Here is a 21,391-nt window from a genome sequence, read left to right as displayed (position 1 = left end):
CCCTGGGCATATAAGGATTCAGGGGATGCCCTGAACCTCTTGACCACTACCCTAAGCTGCATGTGGAACACGAGGTACAAAGGGACAATTTGGAAAACCTTGGATTTCGAATGCTAATTATAACAACTTTTTTTCTTTTTTAGGTGGTTGAAGTTTCTGTTGGTCAGAACAATTACCAACCAACTTTCTTGAGTGCTTTTCTCACAATGGCTGATCTACCTTTGACGGAAGGATATGGTGCTTCCCAATTGCTTCTCCAGGTCTTCAGCCATATTCAGGTAGGACCAACAGTGCTGATGTGTAAGGCTGATTTTTCATACAGTTTTGGATGTATCTTCTCTGTTTATGAGTGATAACCCTTCTTCTTCACTGATTTTCTTTGTGGTTACATTTCATACTGTTTGTATAGTTCAGGCAATATCTGTAGTTTCGTCTGAAACTTTCACCCTGTGCAAGGTCACACTGTAAAGATTTGCTCTACATGGAGACTTTGAATTGGAACTGAAAGCACCTCGGTCATGTGGAAGTTTTCAAGCACTGTCTTCTGTTCTTTCAGCCCCTGACCCATCTCTCCCACTCACTATCTTCTTGGAAAAGTAGTGTCAGCTTTCCTGAAGCTCAATATTGTCATCCAAACCATTAACTATTTCCTCTGAATTGTTCTATGTTCTCCTGAGATGCCTTTAAGATATTTTTGCTCTAAGTCACTTGATTGGAGGGTCGTGATGCCTCTTTTAGTGACTGTTTGTCCTTCTTGAGGAGCCATCATCACTGTGAAACAAAATTTGAGGGTACTTACTTGTCAGCTCTCTGTGAAGAAGGTCTACCGTACCCCACAGAGAAGAGGTGGATCTGTTCTCATCTTTATTCAGTGCTATCAAACACAGACTCTTTAAATTTAGAAAACCGACCTCCACCACAGGTGTCACAAAGGCTTTTAAGGATTCTGTTTAATTTTCTCTCGGAGTTTATGAACTTTTCAACATGGAGAAAAATTCACTTGGTTGTTTATCTTTCCCTCGGAACGCTTTGGCTTTTTACTGTTGTAACAATCAAAGCAACACATACTAGAATTTCCATGGGAAACTCAAGCACACTATAGCCTCGTGCCATCCAAGCACAGCATAACTGCTGCAAAGATTTTTGAGGCCATCAGCAGGCTTCAGAGACTCCAAAGGGCTCTACAGCTTTGCCTCTGGCCGGTAGCTTCAGGGCTACAATTCCCTACCTAAAACCCTGTGAAGGTTCTAACTTTAACCCCCAAAAAGTACGTGGTACCAGCACAGGCCATCAGTGAGGTTGAAGAGAGGGGTACTCTCTAACTATGTTCTGATCACTGCACAAGTTATAAAGGTTATAATCTGTACAGGACATTGGGGAAAGCGGAAAGGCTGATTACTGACAGAGCCAACTGGCCTATGAGCTGTGATCACTCCAAGCCACACTTAGCCCCACAGGAAAACTAGTGGATCCAAGCAGTGCCAGGCCCTAACCAAACCTGTACGATGGAGAGGAATAAGCCTGAGATTCCAGTGTTGGTCCTGTCTCTTTAATAGCTTCTTAACTGGAGCTTCAACATTATAAACAATATCTGAGGAAAACAATGCAGATTCTAAATCACGTTCCTAAAGAGTGTTTTTTTTTTTTTTTTTAAAGATGGGCTATCCTATGAGAGGGAACCTTCATGGCGTAGTAGTTAAGAATTCAGCTGTAAACCCAAAGGTCGGCAGTTTGAGTCCATGAGGCATTTCTTGGAAACCCTATGGAGCAGTTCTACTCTGTCGTATAGGGTCACTACGAGTCGGAATCCACTCGACGACACGGGTTTTTTTTTTTTTTTTTATTCTATGAGATTGACTATCCCATGAGGTTGTCAGTTTTATGAGGTTGTTTAATCTCTTTTAACTGTTAAAGTTAACCTCAGACAGATTATAGGGCTTTTATAAGGACACAGTTGCTGGGTTGTATTTTAAATCATAATCATCTGACTCGATGTAAAGTTTTTTTTTTTTTTTTCCTTGCTTTATTTTGGTAAAAAATCTAAATTCCTAATGTGGACACTTTCATTTCTCCTCAATTTTTAATATTTCTTTTTAGTTTTGATTATATAACACAAAAATTTGCTGTTTTAATCATTCTGACATTATTTATTGAGACAATATATATAAATAACAATATATTAGATATTTCAACCTTTTTACATGTAAAATTCAGTGACATTAATTGTGTTCACCGTGTTGTGCAACCATCACCATTATCCGTTTCCAAAATTTTTTACTGCCCTTCCTTAATGGAAATTCAGAACCCCTTAAGCAATGATTTCCCTGTTCCACTCTTCCCCCAGCCTCTGGTAACCACTAATAAACTTGGTCACTATGCATTTGCCTATGAAAGTCAGTAATTTTATTGTGAATACTTTATGCAGAGGAACATGAAAATCATTGATAGTGGTTATTCACAGAATGGGTAAAGAGTAAAATAGGCTAAAAACAAAGTGTAATTGCCCAAAATTAGGACTCAGTTAGTTTACAGCTTATCAGAGCACTGAAATTCAATACAGAATAGACCAAATTTCACTTTTAGGTGGTTTATTTAAGGCAGAGCCAAAACCACTTTTTGGTGGCTTATTTAAGGCAGTTATTCTCAAAGTGTAATACCTAGAGGAGCAGCATCAGTACCACCTGGGATCTTATTAGCAACAAACATTCTCAGGCCCCACCCCATGCCTACTGATCAGGAACTGGGATGAGCCCAGCATCTGTATTTAACAATCCTTCTGGGAGCTTCAGATGTTCCATAATGTTTGAAAACCACAGATGTAATGCTATTTAAACATTAAAATTCTTCTACTATGATATCTCAGAATGGCTAAATATAAGCATGTTTCCTAGGATTCTTAATGCTGTTTACCATAAACAGTATAAGTTCATAGATCGTCTGTTTACATGTATCACATAATTTTTTTATCACATAATTGCAAAAAAATAAGCAATCTGTTTATTTGAGGTATTTAATTCACTTTTGGTCAGTTCAAGGAGGATCACTGAGCAGAACACCAGTTTTTGCCTTCTTCCATCCCAGCCTCTTTTGCATTCCTTACCTTTAACAATGCCCCATCTCTTCATCCCCCCACTCGTGGTGCTTTAACTGTTATAAAAGCCTGGAAAGTAAATTAGTTCATTGAATTCATTTACCACTTACATTTTAGTCTGTGTTCCCTTGCCAAAGGTGGTTTGTCATTTAAAGTGGCATTGCTCTAGGGAAGATATTTTTAGATGTAAGAAAATTTCGGTGGTCCTATAGGACCTTTAATTAAATATGGCATGAAGCCAAGGGTGGAAAGCAGTACCTTCAACACTGGTGTAAGCAAACAGGTGCAGTCAACCTATCAAAAGGATTTGGTACCATATATATGTCTCCTTGACTATGATTCCCTACTACGGAGGTGAGTTTACTTTTGTTAAGAATTATGATTCCATTATTTTAGGTTATCCTTTCAAATTACTGATATCTATTATGGTTTTGGAATCTTGCATGTGAAGTTTGAATTATAGGATAACCTCTGTAAAATCCCAGCCACAAATAATACAACACAAAAGCCTCCCTATTGTCCACATGATATTCCGAAGATGTAAGACATGGACTATGTCTACACAGTCAGCAGGCCAAAACTCTTGTTAAATAAGAAGTCAATTCAGTCAAACAATTGAGCTCATATTAGCAGAATTTTTCACTGAAGAGAGGCCTTTTCAAGAAATTAACCTTGTTATTTCAGTATTTTGTGGACATAGAGACACTGTGGTTGTGGAGGGCAGGATGGCAGAAGGAAGGAAAAAGGAGAGTGTGGAATGAAATGCACATAGTCCAGGACAATGGTTCTCTACCTGTGCTTACAAGTAAGTGTGAGTACAGAAAAGGGGATAATCATGTTTCCCTACACTCATCACAAAGGGCATAGCCTGAGGTTAATAGGCACAAAATTGCTTAGATATTTTTCAAATAAAAGACATAGAATAAATAAGAAAAAACCGGGCAAGTAATACTATTACTTTAAATATAATGAAATTTCCATGTCTCTGAAGGATACATACATGAAGAATTTGAAAAATTATACATAACCTATTCCAGGAGGGGGAAGATTTCTTCCACTTGGGGAGGAGGGGGAAATATGTATATATATATATATTTAAACTAAATACATTTTATATGTAGTATGTATTTAGTTTAAAAAAACTCAATTCCAACTATCCTGTTTAACAGCTTACTTTTAATTCACTTTATGAGTTTACCTATAGAAGAATTACTATTAAGCACCTGTTCACTTTTCCGTAAATGCTGAGTATATATAGGTTTTATACTATGGTCTAAATATTTCAGTTAGTAAGTAAATGTAGCTGTATATCCATAAATTAAAAGAAACAAATTAAACATCCTGCATATATATTTGATGAAAAAAAAAAAAAAAACTTCCTTAGCCTTATATGTATGAGAGTTTTAAGGAGTATATTTAAACTGATGGCTTTATTAGATTATCTGACTGATATAATGTGTTGAGAAGTCAAATTTGATACAATATTATACAGCATAGCTTTTCACAGCACAGAATAACACAGATGTATCAATCTATCTACCTATCTATCTACCTACTTACTCATTAACTTTTCATTTTAAAGTAAAAGTCATGGCTTCAAATTGAAATGACATTTTGATTAGACATGGAAGTGTATGTGTATCTTCATCATCTATGTATCTCCTTATGCCTATAGAATATTTATTACTGAAACTGATAACTGTTTAGATTATCTTAACCGTACAATACAATATCATACAAGGTAGAAGGTGGTGTAAATCAGCAAGGATTGGCAGAGACTTGATTTGGTAAAGTCCACTCAATTTTCCCGATTTCCAGTGCTGAAACAGCCATCTCTCTCTCTCTCTCTCTCCCCCTATATATATATATATTTTAAACTAAATATATTTTATGTAAAATGAATTTAGTTTTTAAAAAATTCAATTTCAGCTATCCTATTTAACAGCTTACTTTTAATTCACTTTTTAAGTTTACCTACAGAAGAAATACTATTAAGCATCTGTTCACTTTCCTTAAATGCTGAGTTTATATATAGCTCAAAGACACTGCCCTTATTATGTATTGTTATGCCTGTTCAAATTCTAAAACAGGATGGCCACTTAGATTTAGCAATCTTAGAGTTTCACATTCATATTTGTAACATTAGATCAAATGATCATGTTGGTATTTTATGCTATGACTTTCATGCTGCTTCTTATGTGGAAAAAATTGCAGCATATGATCTAGGATGGTAAATTACAATAAAAAAAATTATGTTTGAATATTTCAACTAGTATTCTTAAATTATTTCAAATCTATATCACACACAAAATAGTTTTTAATTCTTAGAGCAATCTTCTTAGAAGGTTTATGATTTAAAAGTTATGAGTCTTTTTAAGGAAAAAGAAGGCAATTAACTTCTCCCTCATTCCATAGAGAAAAAAATGACAGGAATGAATCTTAAACCAGGACTTCTTCTTATCCCATGTCCAGTGTTCTCTTCTCCATGCATCCCCACATCAATAGGATGAATCTGTTTGAAGACATAATTGAGGCAGGGAAACCTGCAGTCAAGGGGTTAGGGACCTAGGGTAGTTATAGGGGAAAGGTGCATTCAATGGTATATAAAAAGAGGAGCTGGATATACTAGAGACAATGGTGCTAATTAACAAGGATTGGGAAAATCTTGATTAGGTAGAGTAAACTGTTTATTCCCCTGATTTTCAGAGCTTAAACAGCCATCTCAAAGACACTGGTGTTATTATGTGTTGTGTCGGTTCAAGCCAGGATATGCATGTCAGAGACCACCCGCTCATGAGATGGCTGTGCAAGAGAAGGACTCTGTCTGCCACCTAATTTTTGTAGCAGTAGTGTATTTACGAGATCAGACCCTACAGATTAAAAACTGTCATCCCCATTTCTGTGTCTGCGCTCATCTACGATCAGAAAAGCACTAGATCAAAGATTTGGATTAAATCAGTCTGGACTGTTCATACTGGAAATAAAGAGGTCTACATCCTCCATATGTACCAAGGCACTACATAGACATCATTTGTATTAAGGAAAGAGGGGATTAGCTTACTCTGGCCTTCCTCAATTTATGAGTTTACAAGTTTTGTTCTTAGTATGGATTTAAAGAATTGCAACCCTCGAAAATCTTTCTTGTACTCAGTGTATGACAGCTCCCAACTGCAGCCACTTCAGAAAGAAGTTACACGCATTTCTGTAGGTTCAATCATTTCAATTGCATCTACTAAGAAAAGAATGTTGCTCTAAAAAAAAAAAGCACAGTTTTTTTTAATTTAAAATATTAGCATAATAAAAGCTGCAAACAGATGTAAAAATGTAACAGGTGAGTATTTTTTGTGTAAAAATACTGTATACATTAAAATCTAAAACTATCTTGGAAAGACAGAACACATACCTAATTTGGGAATTTTTAAAAACGAACTAACCAGGGTGTTTTCCTCTCCAAATCTACTTAATACTTTCCCTGTGACTGATAATTACGCTTGGTGGAAATGAAATCATCTTAATTTTTTTTTTTTAATTATTTCTTGTCCTTTTAATCACCTCTCTCCTTTTTATAGATACTGGTCTTATTATCATATCAAAACTCCTGTCATGATTGCCCTTGGACATTGGGCCTGGCCCCTCTAACTCTCCTCTAATTGTGTGGGTGGAAATTGTGTATAAGCCATGCCAACAAATCCTCGAAGCCTGAGGAAAGAATTTTGATTTTATTCCAAGTATAATGGGTGGATACCAGAGATTCAAGGCAGGGAGTGTTTAACTAGAATAAAAACTGTTACTTTATGAGAGGAACAAAATAATGTTTTCATCCATTATTTTGGAGATTATATTTCATTTAATTCTCAATCATATCTTCCATTTTATGACCTTTGTAACTCATCATGAATCAACTCTAAATTTTTATTTTAAAAACCAGTGAGTATGTTTATAATTCCAAGAGTTGGATGTAAATTATCTGTGATTGAGAAAAATCTAAATGACAGACTTCTGAGACTTTCTTTTCCGAAATGGTTAATTTTGATATCAGTATATATAGTAAAACCCCAAAATAATTACAATATAATCGTTGTTATTGAAAAGGCCAATGGGACTATTTAGCGTTCTTTAGTCCTTAACAATTGACAGCATACTTTTCGCCTAGTACCTAATTTGATCTGTTCTGATCTATTATCAAATGTGGTCAATATACCATGGTGTGAAGGGGTATATTGATCCCAGTTGATACCTTAAAGAGTTGAGCTATTGAGAAGTAGAATGATAGGCTATGATGGAACATTTTAACTGGGAGGCTAGGGCTTTGAATCAGGACGCTGGATTCCAAACACAGTACATATCTAGAAAGTTATACAGTCAAACTAAGATTTTTAAATAATGGAACTCCTCTTCTTAACTTTCTGTAGGCAGTGTTACTCCAGTAGAAATCATGGAGAACAGAAATGCCACTTCAGATTTTATTCTCTTGGGACTCTTTCAGCACACTAGCTTCCACCTCTTCCTCTTCATTGTGCTGCTGACAATAGCCATTGCTTCCCTGATGGGGAATGCCCTCATGATCCTCCTGATTCACAGGGACCACCGGCTTCACACACCCATGTACTTACTGCTGAGCCAACTCTCCTTCACGGACACGATGCTGGTTTTCACCATTGTGCCCAAAATGGCATCTGGCTTTCTGACAGGCAAGAAGTCCATCTCCCCTGCTGAATGTGGGTTACAGATCCTTGCCTTCCTCACCTTGGGTGGTGGAGAGTGCTTCCTCTTGGCAGCCATGTCCTATGACCGCTATGTGGCAGTGTGTCATCCACTACGATATAACATTCTCATGAACTGGCAACTGTGCCTGAGAATGACCTTAGGGTCTTGGTTTCTGGGGGCAGCTGATGGTCTCGTACAGGCAGTTGCTACCCTGAGCTTCCCTTTCTGCAGTGCTCATGAGATTGATCATTTCTTCTGTGAGGCCCCCTCACTGCTGCATTTGGCTTGTGCTGACACTTCAATCTTCGAACATGTCATGTACATCTGTTGTGTGGTAATGCTCCTCGTGCCTTTATTTCTCATCCTGACCTCCTACAGTCTCATCCTAGCTGCAGTTCTCCACAAGTCTACAGAAGCCCGCAAGAAGGCCTTTGCCACGTGCTCGTCACACTTGACTGTGGTGGGACTCTTTTATGGGGCTGCCATTTTTACCTATATGAGACCAAAGTCCTACAGATCAGCTAACCACGATAAGGTTGTGTCAGCTTTCTATACTATCTTCACTCCTGCGTTGAACCCCCTCATTTACAGTCTGAAGAACAATGAGGTGAAAGAAGCCTTGAAAAGGTGGCTTGGGAAATGTATTAACATAAAACATCAATAAAACTTAGTCCCATGGTTTAGAGTTATCCAATGTCAAACTTGTGTTGTTGTTGCTGAGTGTTTTCAAGCAGTTTCTGACTCAGAGCATCCCTATGTGCAACAGTACAAAACTCTGTCCAGTCCTACCTCATTCCTCACAACAGGTGCTATGTTTGAGCCCCGTCTTGCAGCCACTGTGTCTATCCAACTCTTTGAGGTCTTCATCTTTTTCACTGACCCTCTCCTTTACCAAGAATGATGTTCTTTTCCAGGGACTGGTCCCTCCTGAAAACATGTCCAGAAAAGTCTCATCATACTCCCTTCTAAGAAGTATTGCGACTGTACTTCTTCCAAGAAAAATTTGTTTGCTCTTCTGGCAGTCCACGGTATGTTCAATATTCTTCACCAACAAAAGCATCAATTCTTCTGTCATCCTTAGTCATTGTCCAGCTTTTGCATTCATATGAGGTGACTGAAAACATCATTATTTGGATCAGGCATCCTCAATCCTGAAGAGACATCGTTGCTTTTTAACACTTGAAAGAGGTCTTTTGTAGCAGATTCGCCCAATGGAATATGTTGTTTGATTTCTTGACTGCTGCTTCTATGGGTGTTAATTGTAGATCCAAGTAAAAGGAAATCCTTGAAAATGTCAATATTTTCTTCATTTGTCATGATCTTACTTATTGGTTCAGTTGTAAGTATTTTTGCTTTCTTTTATGTTGAGGTGTAATACATACTGAAGGCTTTAGCCTTCACTCTTGGTCAGTAAGTTCTTCACTTTCAGCAATAAAAGTTGTGTCATCTGCATATGGCAGGTTGTTAATGAGTCTTCATCCCATTCTATAGTGCTGCTTCTCTGATTATTTGCTTAGCATACAGATTGAATAAATTATGGTGGAAGGATACAACCCTCATGCATACCTTTCCTGATTTTAAACCATGTAGTATCTCCTTTTTCTGTTCAAAGGACTGCATCTTAGTCTATGTAGTTTCCACATGAGTACAAGTAAGAGTTTCAGAATTCCCTTTCTTCACAATGTTATCCATAACTTGTTATGATCCACACAGTTGAACGCCTTAGTAGAGTCAGTAAAACACAAGTGAACAGCTTTCTGGTGTTCTCCATTTCAACCAAGATTCATGTGACCTAAGCAATGATATTCTTCATTTCATGTCCCGTCCTGAATCCTGCTTGAATTTCTGTCAGTTCCTTTTCGATGCTGCAACATTCTTTGAAGTATCTTTAGCAAAATTTTATTTGCATGTGGTATTAATAACATTGTGGAAATTCCTAAAATTATTACTATTTTACACCTTTTGTAATAACTATCTCCTCTTTTTAAAATTGATAAAATCCATCTTTGCATTCATTAACTTACATGTCATAATTAAACAAGCTTTTGAATTATCTTAAAAATCTATGTACCTCAAAATTGTACTACATCATTGCTCACAGAATAGAAATATTCTCAGATATGACATCAGAAGCACAAGCAAAAAAAGACAAAAGATACAAATGATACCTCATCAAAAAAAAAATAAAATAAAAAACAACTTTTGTACATCAAAGGACTTTATCAGCAAAGTGAACAGACAATCTACAGATTAGGAATAATTATGTGGAAATATATATTGAATAAGGGTTTAAAAACCAGGATATATTAAATACTCCTAAAACTTAAAACAAAAAACAGACAACTACATCGAAAAATGGGCACAGGACTGGAATAGACGTTTCACCAATTAGAAATACAAATGTTCAACATCACGTAAAAACATACTCAACATCATTAGTCATTGTTGTTGTCGTTGTTGTGTTCCATCAAGTCAAGTTGATTCATATTCCCAGGGAATTACATGACGGAGTAAAACTTCCACATAGGGTTTCCGAGGCTGTAATTTTAAGTAAGCAGATTGCCACATCTTTCTCCAGTGCAACAGGTGGTGGACTTGACTAGCTGATCTTTCTGTTAGCAATAAAGCCTTTAGCAACTGTGCTACCAGGCCTCCTTCCTTAGTCAATATGGAAATGCAAATAAAAACTGAGAAATCTATTATCAAAATAATAGGTGTTATTGAGATGCAGAGGAATTGTAACACTCATCCTTCACTGGTGGGACTGTAAAATGGTACAGCTGCTGTGGAAAAAACATTTTGGTATTCCCTTAAAAAGTAAAACATAGAATTACTTATGATCCAGCCATTCTGCTCCCAGGTATATACCCCTAATAATAGGAGGCAGAAATACAAACAGATACATGAACACCAATGTGCATTGCAGGACTATTCACAAAAATTCACAATAAGATGGAAATATGGAGATTGTGGACACATATAGAAAATATAACCAATGTCGTTGAACAATATGTACCCAAAATCAAATCAAACCGCTTGCTGTATGGTTGATTCCGACTCATAGTGACCCTATAGGATAGAGTAGAACTGCTCCACAGAGTTTCCAAGGAGCACCTGGTAGATTTGAACTGTCAACATTTTGGTTAGCAGCCAAGCTCTTAACCACTGCGCCACCAGGGTTCTGAACAATATGTATAGAAATTGTTAAATAAGAACTTTATTTGCTGTGTAAACTTTCACCAAAAACTCAATAAAATATTAGGAAACTATTTAATTTAATTTAAATGCTTTCTATGTCAGGAGAATGAAGAATAGGAGAGGTGGTGAAAATGTAAAGCTAGGAATGGTAATGTGTCACCATGCTGGCCACAGCTGCCCAGTGAGCTTTATGAAGGCAGGGCCCTCAACAGGAGGATCCCCCTGACAACAAGAGCCCTATCCAGACAGGCAGGATGGAAGTCATGAGCCCTGGATAAGAAGTAAATTGTGTCTGACTTCCTGCTTTCTCCTCAACTGCTTGCTGAGTCATCTGACCCCTTTGAGAGGTGCTAGGAAAGCCAGACCCCATGTCCTGGGCTGTAATATTCCATGCATGTATGGAAGTGGCCGGGGGGCTACACACTCAGAACATGTGGCTTTTAAGTCATGGCTGTGTGACGGTGGGCAGGGCAGAGTGCCCAGCTTTCCCAGGCAAGCAGCTGGTTGATTCCAGGAGGCAGAGCCGTGCAGGCCGAAGGAGAGCCGATCATCTACAGTTGTGATCTGGGCAGAGAAATTGGGTGAGGCTCTGGGAGACAGTAGAGCCTGGAACTGGAGGGGAAACCTGAGAAGTGTCTAATAACATGTTTGTGTTCTGTTTAAGGAATTCTTCCTACCTCTAGGTAATGAAGAAGTTCTACCGTGTCACTTTCTAGAACTGTTATAAATTTATATTTTATATTCAGATCTACCTGGAAATGTTTTTTGTTTCTCTTGGGAAGTTTGTGTCATTTTACATATTTCCTGTAGTGATAAAATTGACACCACCTCCTCTCTTGCAAATCAATTAGAAAATAGTTTCTGTAGAATCAGTTCCAACTCCTGGCACCTCCATATATGTCAGAGTAGAACTGTGCTTCCCAGGGTTTTCAATGGCTAATTTTTTGGAAGTACATTGCCAGGCCTTTCTTCCAAGGTGCCTACGAGTGTACTGGAATCTCCAACCTTTGGGTTAGTAGCCAAATGGTTAACAACTCCTGCCACTGGGGGACCCTTCATTGCAAAGACCTTCTTTTTCACTCTGCTGTGTCATGTACCTTGGTAGTAGAATTTTTTAAATCCTTTCTATAATTTACCAGAATTTCTTAATGTGTTTATAAACATTTCTCGTCAATTTGGGGCATTCTTATTAGCTACCTTTTCCAGTATTGTGTTTGTCACATTCTTTTTCTCCAGTCCCTTCCTGAGACTTCTCAAAACGGTATTAAAAGCAGAGCTCTTTCCATTTAGCCCCAAAGTAAAGCTCACTTTACTCGATTCCATCTTCTCCAGGATATTGACACAGTAAGTCCACAGTGTCTGTTTAGGTTTCAACACTTTTATGAAGATACTTCATAATGTTTTTTTTTCTAGTTTTTTAGTTGCTTTGAGCTGGAAGGTTTACCAGAAGTGACTAATTTGTGATTATTAGAGACGCAAATCTCCATCTTGTTTTTTTTATTTAATGTGTCTTAGAATTGTCCCCTTCAAGCGCATACAGAATGCATATTACAAAATATTACTAGTTTACGTAAGATATTTTACTTTACAGTAGGTATATCTATCTGTAAAGGATGTTTCCAGAAGTATATTATTAAGCTAAAGGGAATTTTTTTTTTTTTTCATTTTGGCAACACCAAAATTGTTCACACTATTGTTTATACAAATTTACATACAATAACAATTTGTGAGAATGTGTTTCTCCCATCCCGTAGCAACATGATCTTCTGTGTTCTAAAGCATTTTGAGACACTAGCTTTCTAGATGAATATTGATTTTTTAGGTTGGCAGGTCAAATCCACCAGCTGCTCCTTGGAAACCCTATGGGACAGTTCTACTCTGTCCTTCAGGGTTTCTATGAGTCAGAATCGACCGAAGGCAACTTTTGTTGTTGTTGTTAGTGCTTTTTCAGTGCAGTTTTATTTGCATAAGTGAGGTTGAACATCTTTTCATACTTTCTAGAGCCATTTGTATTTCCATTTATTTGAACTGTTACTCAATTTAATTACAAAGTAGGTTTTATTTTTTCTCTATTTATTTTTTGAAACCTTTATATTTCAAGGGTCCCCATGTCTGTGTAACATGATTCAATTTTCTTATAAGTTTCATTCAGCTATTGTCTTTTTTTATAATTATCACTGCCATCTAGAGATGTTTAGAAGTAGTCAAATTTATCAACATATTTTTAGAAATTATGATTTTTGTGTCATATTTTAAAGATTTTTTAGTTCTAAAATTATTTTTAATTTTTTTCCTGATTGCTCCAAAAAGTTTGCTTTTTAAAAAATTTTTATGTATTTAATTTCTTTTTGGTAGCAATATACACAACCAAACATACATCGATTCACAATTTCTACATGAACAGTTCAATGACATTAGTTACATATTTCACATCATGTCACCATTCTCACTGTCTACACATGTCGTTTCATCTCCATTTAAGTTTTGGCCCTTTAAGTTCTCAACTGTGCTTTAAATTAAGTGTTGTCATTTTAAACTCATGTAGGTAATTCTTTAAAAGAGTGCATTTCTCAAAGCAGACGTTATTAATTAAGTTAAACTCTTGTTCATTTTAATGATGATTTCATGGGATAGTTTTGGTGCAAGGTTTAAAGATTATTTCCAGGCATTAGATTTGGGGGTTCCCCCAGCCTCAATTAATCCAGTAAGTCTGATTTCTGCATGAGTTTAAAGTTCTGTTCCACACTTTTTTTCCTTCTGATCAGCATTCATCTTTTGGGTCCTTGATCAAAACGTTCAGTAATGGAAGCCAAGAACCATCCATTTCTTCTGTTCTCATGTTAATGGAAGTAGTAGTTTTTGTAGGTAGTTAGACATGTAGTCCATTTCCTTCTCTGCTTCCTGGGTCGTCTTCTTCCTCTGCTGTTTCTAGGCAAATAGGATCAATTGTTGTATCTCGAGTGAACACACACAAGCTTTTCAGACCCCAGGCACTACTCACTGAACTAGGAGGTAGAACAGAAACTCTAAAGACAATGTTAGGCCAATTGACTGGATAGACACATGAAGCCATGATATGAAACCTTCAAACCAAGAAGAATAATGGCATGAAATGTGTAGTTGTATCTAAGTAGTATCAACACATACAGATTTTTGTGCTTGTTTTTGAATTTGCTGCTATTGTAGTTTAAAATAAAACAGTTTATTTGCCATTTTGCACCCCTCCCCTTTTTTCCCCTGGTACACAGCTTAATGCTGACAGCTACATTAATCTGACCGTGTAACCATTGCTTTTAGTCCATGCCAACTTTCTCATTACCATAGATGAAAATTTACTGCTTCCCAGTGAGTGATTTCCCTAGGCCCTCCTTCTTCCCACCTCCCCTCCTGGTAACCACTAGTAACCACTGGTCTATGTATAATTACTTATTCTAGTCATTTCATAGAAGAACGTACAATAATTCTGTTATTTTGATTGTCTTATATCACTCAGTTCAATGCCTTTGAGGTATATCCACGTTGTAGCATGTATAAGGACTTAATTTTTTCTTCAAGTTCCGGTGGTATTCCATTGTATGTGTGTATCACATTTTGTTTATCCATTCATCTGGTAAAGGACACGGGTTGTTTACAGCTTTTTCCTATTGTGAATAATGCTGCAATAAACATCACTGTACCTATGTCTGTTTCTGTTATTGCTTTTAGGTCATTAGGGTACATACCTAGAAGTGAAATTGCTGAGTCCTCTGGTAATTCCATTTTTAATTTTTAAGGATTTGCTATAATGTTTTAAACATCAGTTGGACCATTTAACATTCCCACCAACAGTGGGTAAGGGTTCCAATCTCCCCTTGACCTCACCAACATTTGTTGTTTTCTGGTTCTTTTTTGATTAATGCCATTATAGCGCGGGTTAGGTGGTATATCTCATTGTAGTTTTGATTTGCAAATCTCTAATGGATAATGACAATGAGCATCTTTTCATTTGCTTGTTGGCTCTTCAGTGTCCTCTTTGGTCAAGTGTCTGTTCATGTTCTTTACCCATTTTTTTGATTGGGTTATTTGTCTTTTTTGCTGTTAAGTTGTAGAAGATTTATAAATATTTTGGATATTAGCCACATATCAGAAATATTGTTCCCAAAGACTTTTTCCCAAGCAGTAGGTTGAAAAGGTTTGCTTTTCTATTAATTTAAATATAATATCCATTTGGATTATAATTGGGTGCATATCTTAAATTCAGCCTTCAAATTAGTTTTTGTTTTTTTGGTATTGATTAGTCATATTAAAGAAGTCCTTATTTCTGTTTTGGTATAAAGTGCTAATTTTATCATACACTATAGTCTCAGCTTAATAGTCTATTTCATGACTACCATCTACTAAATTGAACTCTCTGTATATTTATGCACTCATTGTATAATTTTAATTCATATATCTTTAGAATATATTTTAAAATACTAATTCTCTATATCAGTAAAAAAATAGTAGTCATCTTTTTGTTTTGTTTTTGTAGAATTTTCCTGGCTTTTCTGGCATGTTAATTTTGAATATAATGAACTTCAAAAAATAGCTTAAATGCTTGAAGTTATATGTTGACATATTAGAAGAATCATATTAAATTTGAAAATTGATTAAAATTAAAAATTTTCTTCATTCATACCCTGTATATTTTTGCTGTTATTGTTCTTGTTAGTTGCCATCAAGTCATTTCCAACTCATGACAATACCTCCTGCTACACAGTAGAATTGCTCCAAAAGGTTTCCTGGTTGTAATCATAACGGAAGCCGATGACCACATATTTTCTTCCATGGTACTTCTGGGTGTGTTCAAACCACCAACCTTTAAGTCAGCAGTTGAACATAAACCATTTTTGTGACCTAGGGATCTCATACTCACTATAATAATCCATATTTTTTAAAGAAAAAAAACTTACTCTCCTTTAAACGGCACACTGAGCCTCTCTTCCAATGTCCTTCTCCCAGCCCCTTACTTTGCTCTGTGTTTTCCTGTAATTTTATTTAGATATTTGTATACATATATGTCTTGACTATTATTATCATCTTCCAGCTCAATTCTTAGATGGCTGCTAGCAGTTTAGTCTTACATTCTCCTCTTCTCAGCAAGTAAGCAGGAATATAGCTATTTTCCTAACATCAGGAATTCTTATCCTCATACTCATTAGCATAAATGGCTTATATGCCTATTTATGAATTAATCAGTTGTAAAACAGGGATGGAATGCATTGATTCACTTTATCCAGCTCCTACTATTTGTCAGATATTAGCACTGGCTATGTCCTTTCACCGTACCTTTTCAATCAGTATGCTGAGCAAATAATACGAGAGGCTGTACTATATGAAGAAGAACCTAGCATCAGGAGTAGAGGAAGACTAATTAACAACCTGAATTTTTTATTTTAATATGCAGATGACACAACCTGGCTTGTTAAAGTGAAGAAGACTTGAAGTACTTAATGATGAAGAGAAAAAACCACAGCCTTCAGTATGGGTTATACCTCAACATAAAGAAAACAAAAGCCTATACAAGTGGACCAACAAGCAACACCATGATAAAAGAGAAAATATTGAAGTTGTCAAGGATTTTATTTTACTTGGATCCACAATCAACACCCATGGATGCAGCAGCCAAGAAATCAAAAGACATATTTCATTGAGCAAATCTGATCCAAAAGACCTCTTTAAAGTGTAAAAAAGCAAAGATGTCACCTTGAGAACAGAGGTGCCTGACTCAAGCCATGGTATTTTCATTCATCTCGTATGCATGGAAAGCTGAACAACGAACAAGGAAAACTGAAGAAGAATTGATGCGTTTGAATTATGATGTTGCGAAGAATATTGAATATACCATGGACTGCCAGAAGAACAAACAAATTAGTCTTGGAAGAAGTACAGCAAAGTGCCCCTTAGAAAAGAGAAAAAGTAAAAAAAGTGGTGCTATCGAGGATGGAGAAAATTTGTCTCACTTTTTTGGATAAATTATCAGAAGGGATCAATCCTTAGAGAAGGTAGTCATGCTTGGTAAAATAGAGGGTCAGCGAAAAAGAGGATGACTCTCAACGAGATGAACTGACACTGTGTCCGCAGTAATGGGCTCAAAAACATCAAAGATTGTGAGGGCAGTGCACAATTGGACAACATTTAGTTCTGTTATACATAGGGTCAATTTGAGTTGAAACCAGTTCGACAGCTCCTAACAACAAGGCATTGGTGGCATAGCTGTGAACAAAACAGACAAAAATCTCTACCCTGATGGTAGTTATGATGTTTTACAGAAAATGGACAATAAAGTGGATGCATAAATAAAGTGTAACATCATAAGCACCAGGAGGATAAACGTGCTGTACAGAAAAGTAATATAGTAAAGGAAATTAGTAAATTTGGAGAGTGGTTGCACTTGTAGTTTTAAACAGTGAATCTAAGAAAAGTCTCACTGAGAAAAAGATAATTGGAATAAAAATCTAACCAAATAGAGGCAGTATGGTGCAATGAGTTTCCCTTACTTGACCTTTTTTACCCTGTGGTTGTAATTCTCCCAAAATGATTGGTCATGCCACCATCTTGCAAGAAATTGGTTGGTTTACTAGCTGCATAAGCAACTTGCAGGAATTGGTCAGTTTATTATCTGCATAAGGGGCTTCCAAAGAATTGTTCAGTTTACTATCTGCCTAAGCCAATTGCAAAGGACTGATCAGTTTATAGTCCACACTGTAGTTGACATTTATTGGGATTGGCTGAAAGACATTTTCCTACCCCATTCTGAGCCGTACCAGAATTCGCTGGGGAATCCTGCCCAGTAGTTGACATTTACCCAGATTGATTAGGAAGCCTCACTTGCAATTGACAAGGAGTACATGAGCTAGCCTATGAAAACCTTAAAACCTGAAGGCAAAGTTATCTTGTTAGAGAGAAGAGCAACCCACAGTCACCCTGAGAAATAACTGTTGTACTGGGGAACTCATCTGAAGTTGCACTAGTGGTGAAGGATGAGCTCTCTGCTTTGGGGACCTTTACAGACCTCACTCACATAATTTCCTGAGTTGTTTCATGAATTTCCTCATGTTTACCCTGAATTGTATCATATTACTTCTGCATTGATAACCTATGAAACCTTACAAGTGTGAGTATAGTCTGTGAGTTCTTGTGAGTTCCTTGAGACTGTTACAATGCATTATGAGCCCACAAATAGAAAGTGAAATAATGGAGAAGAGGGAAGGTAAAGATACATTTGACTTCCATCTCATATTCCACTCCTTGGAAACCCAATGGAGCAGTTCTATGCTGTCCTATTGGGTTGACTACGAGTAGGAATCGACTCAACAGCAATGGTGTTGGTTTGGTGTTTTGAGCCCTGGTGGTGCAGTGGTTAAGAGCTCAGGCTGCTAACCAAAAGTTCGCAGTTTGAATCCATCAACCACTCCTTGTAAACCCTATGGAGCAGATCTTCTCTGTCCTATAAGATCACTATGAGTGGGAATCAACTCATCGGCAACAGGATTTTTATGGGTTCATAAGAAAACAACTTTATGCTGACTCTGGTTCATAATGTCATGCTTACCATGGGTTAGGAACACAGATAATTAATCCCACAGGGAGCCAGAACTCTGCTTCCTTTGCCTAAGATGAGGTTGGGAATAGTAATATTGAATGGGACGTCTTCTGATTGCATCGAAAAAGTGGACTTCTGATTCAGAGAGTAATTGTCAATTTGGCCCAGAATCTATTACAAAAGTTTTGACATGTACATTAAAATGTCTTGGGACTTTCTATACCTTTGGAGAAAGGGCAGAATATAGTTTTTAACAACTACCTGTCCCTCCAAGAAGATTGGTCCATGACAGCATTTTTTTCTGCCCTGGGCTACTATCTTTGGGTTACAAGAAGTGAGAAACCTCAATACTATTGGAATCTTCATCAAGAGGTTAAATAAGTCACCTTGAGATAATATAAAGCATCTTCTCTGACCATGATGCCATAAAAGTAGAAGTTAATAACAGGAAGAACAAGAAAAAAATAAATCAAATACATGGAAACTGAATAACGTCCTGCTTAAAAAAAAAAAAAAAAAAAAACACTGGGTAATAGAAGAAATCAAAGATGTGATTAAAAAAATTCCTAGAATCAAACAAGAAAGAAAATACATCATACCAAAACCTTTGAGACATAGCAAAGGCTGTGCTCAGATGTCAATTCATACCAATAGATGCACACATCCAAAAAAAAAGAGGGGGGGGTGGGGAGGAGAAAATCAAAACATTTGCTACACAACTTGAACAAATAGAAAGAGAACAGCAAAAGAAGTCCCCATCCAACAGGAAAAAAGAAATAATGAAGATCAGAGCAGAAATGAATGAAATAAAAAAAAAAAATTTTTTTTTTTTTTTAGGGAATAAAAAAACAATAGAAAGAATCAACAAAACCAAAAGTTAGTTATTTGAAAGAATCAACAAAATCAACAAACCACTGGCCAAACTGACAAGAGAAAAACAGGAGAGGATGCAAATAAACCAAATAAAAGCTGAAATGGGGGTATTACAACAGACCCAACAGAATAGAAAGGACTATAATAGAGTACTATGAAAAATTATACTTCAACAAATTTGAAAACCTAGAGGAAATGGATGAATTTCAAGAAATACACTATTTACCTAAAATAACACAAACAGAGGTTGAAAATTAGAACAGACCCATAACAAGAGAAGAGGTTGAAAAGGCAATAATAACTCCCAACAAAAACAAGCCCTGATCCAGATGACTTCACTGGATAATTCTACAAAACATTCAGAGAAGAGCTTGCACCATACTAATCGAACTGTTTCAGAACATAGAAAAGGAAGGGTTACTTCCAAATTCTTTCTATGAAGCCAGCACAACCCTGATACCAAAACCAGGCAAAGATACCACAAAAAATGAAAATTACAGACCCATATCCCTCATGAATATAGATGCAAATATTCTCAACAAAATTCTAGCTAATAGAATTCAACACCATACCAAATATTGTAATACACCCGATGATCAAGTGGAATTCACGCTAGGTTTTTTTATGTAAGGATGGTTCCACATTAGAAAATCAATCAATGTAACACACCACATAAAAAATAATAATAATCACATGATCATCTGAATCAATACAGAAAAGTCCAACATCCATTCCCAATAAAAACTTTTGACAAAATAGGTATAGAAGGGAAATCCTTCAAAATAATAAAGGGCATTTATACAAAACCAACAGCCAACATCATGCTTAATAGAGGCTGAAAACATTTCCCTCGAGAACAGGAATAAGACAAGGATGTTATCACCACTTCTGTTTAATACTGGAAGTTCTAGCTAGAGCAATAAGGCAAGAAAAACAAATAAAGGCTATCTAAATTGGTAATGAAGAAGTAAAACTATCCCTGTTTGCAGATGATATGATACTATACATAGAGAATCCAAATGACTCCACAAGAAAACTACTGGAACTAATAGAAAGATTCAGCAGAATGGCAAGATACAAGACAAACACACAAAAATCAGCTGGATTCCTATACGCCAATAAAGAGAACTACTAAAAGGAAATAAGGAAAGTAATATCATTTATAATAGCCACTAAAAAATAAAATAAAATACTTAGGATCTAACCAGGGTCATAAAAGACCTATACAAAGAAAACTAAAAAAACACTACTGCAAGACTAGAAGACCTAAAAAACCCAAAATAAAATGGAAAAACATTCCATGCATATTGATAGATAAACACAATATTGTCAACATGTCGATTCTGCGCAAAACAATCTATAATGCAATCCCAATCCAAATACCAATAGCATTCTTTAACAAGATGGAAGAAATAATCATTAACTTTACATGGAATGGAAAGAGGCCCCGGATAAGTAAACCACTATTGAAGAAGGAGAATAAAGTAGGACTTGTGCTACGTGACCTCAGCACCTACTATACATCTATAGTAGTCAGAACAGCCTGGTACTGGTACAATTACAGACACATTGACTAATGGAACAGAACTGAGAGCCCAGATGTAAATCTTTCCACCTACAGCCACCTGATCTTCAACAATGGCCAAAAGTCCATTAAATCGGGAAAAGACAGTGTTTTTAACAAATGGGGCTGGCAAAACTGGATGTTCATCTGCCAAAAAAAAAGATGAAACAGGAGCCATACCTCACACCATACACAAAAACTAATTCCAAATTGGATGAAAGACCTAAATATAAAACTACTAAGTTTTATATAAACAAAAACGACAAAGATCATAGAAGAAAAAATAGGGCCATGTCTTAAGGACTTAATACATGGCATAAACAGGAGAGAAACCATAGCTACCAATATACAAACACCAGAAGATAAATTAGTAACTGGGATCTTCTAAAAATTA

General features: G+C 36.4%; 1 protein-coding gene across 1 annotated transcript; it reads left to right on the top strand.

Annotated features, from left to right (window-relative positions):
- The first annotated feature begins 6,809 nt into the window (after positions 1-6,809).
- On the top strand, positions 6,810-8,777 carry LOC100657979 (olfactory receptor 2T33-like). The gene has a single exon (XM_003404716.3). It carries the CDS (start codon positions 7,527-7,529, stop codon positions 8,460-8,462), a length of 936 nt encoding a protein of 311 aa, XP_003404764.2. The 5' UTR covers positions 6,810-7,526; the 3' UTR covers positions 8,463-8,777.
- Positions 8,778-21,391: the final 12,614 nt, after the last annotated feature.

This window comes from Loxodonta africana, chromosome 2, assembly GCF_030014295.1.
Source record: "Loxodonta africana isolate mLoxAfr1 chromosome 2, mLoxAfr1.hap2, whole genome shotgun sequence".
Taxonomy (NCBI): Eukaryota; Metazoa; Chordata; class Mammalia; order Proboscidea; family Elephantidae; genus Loxodonta; species Loxodonta africana.
Note: the sequence above shows the minus strand (reverse complement) of the source record. Positions and strands in the feature narration are given on the sequence as shown.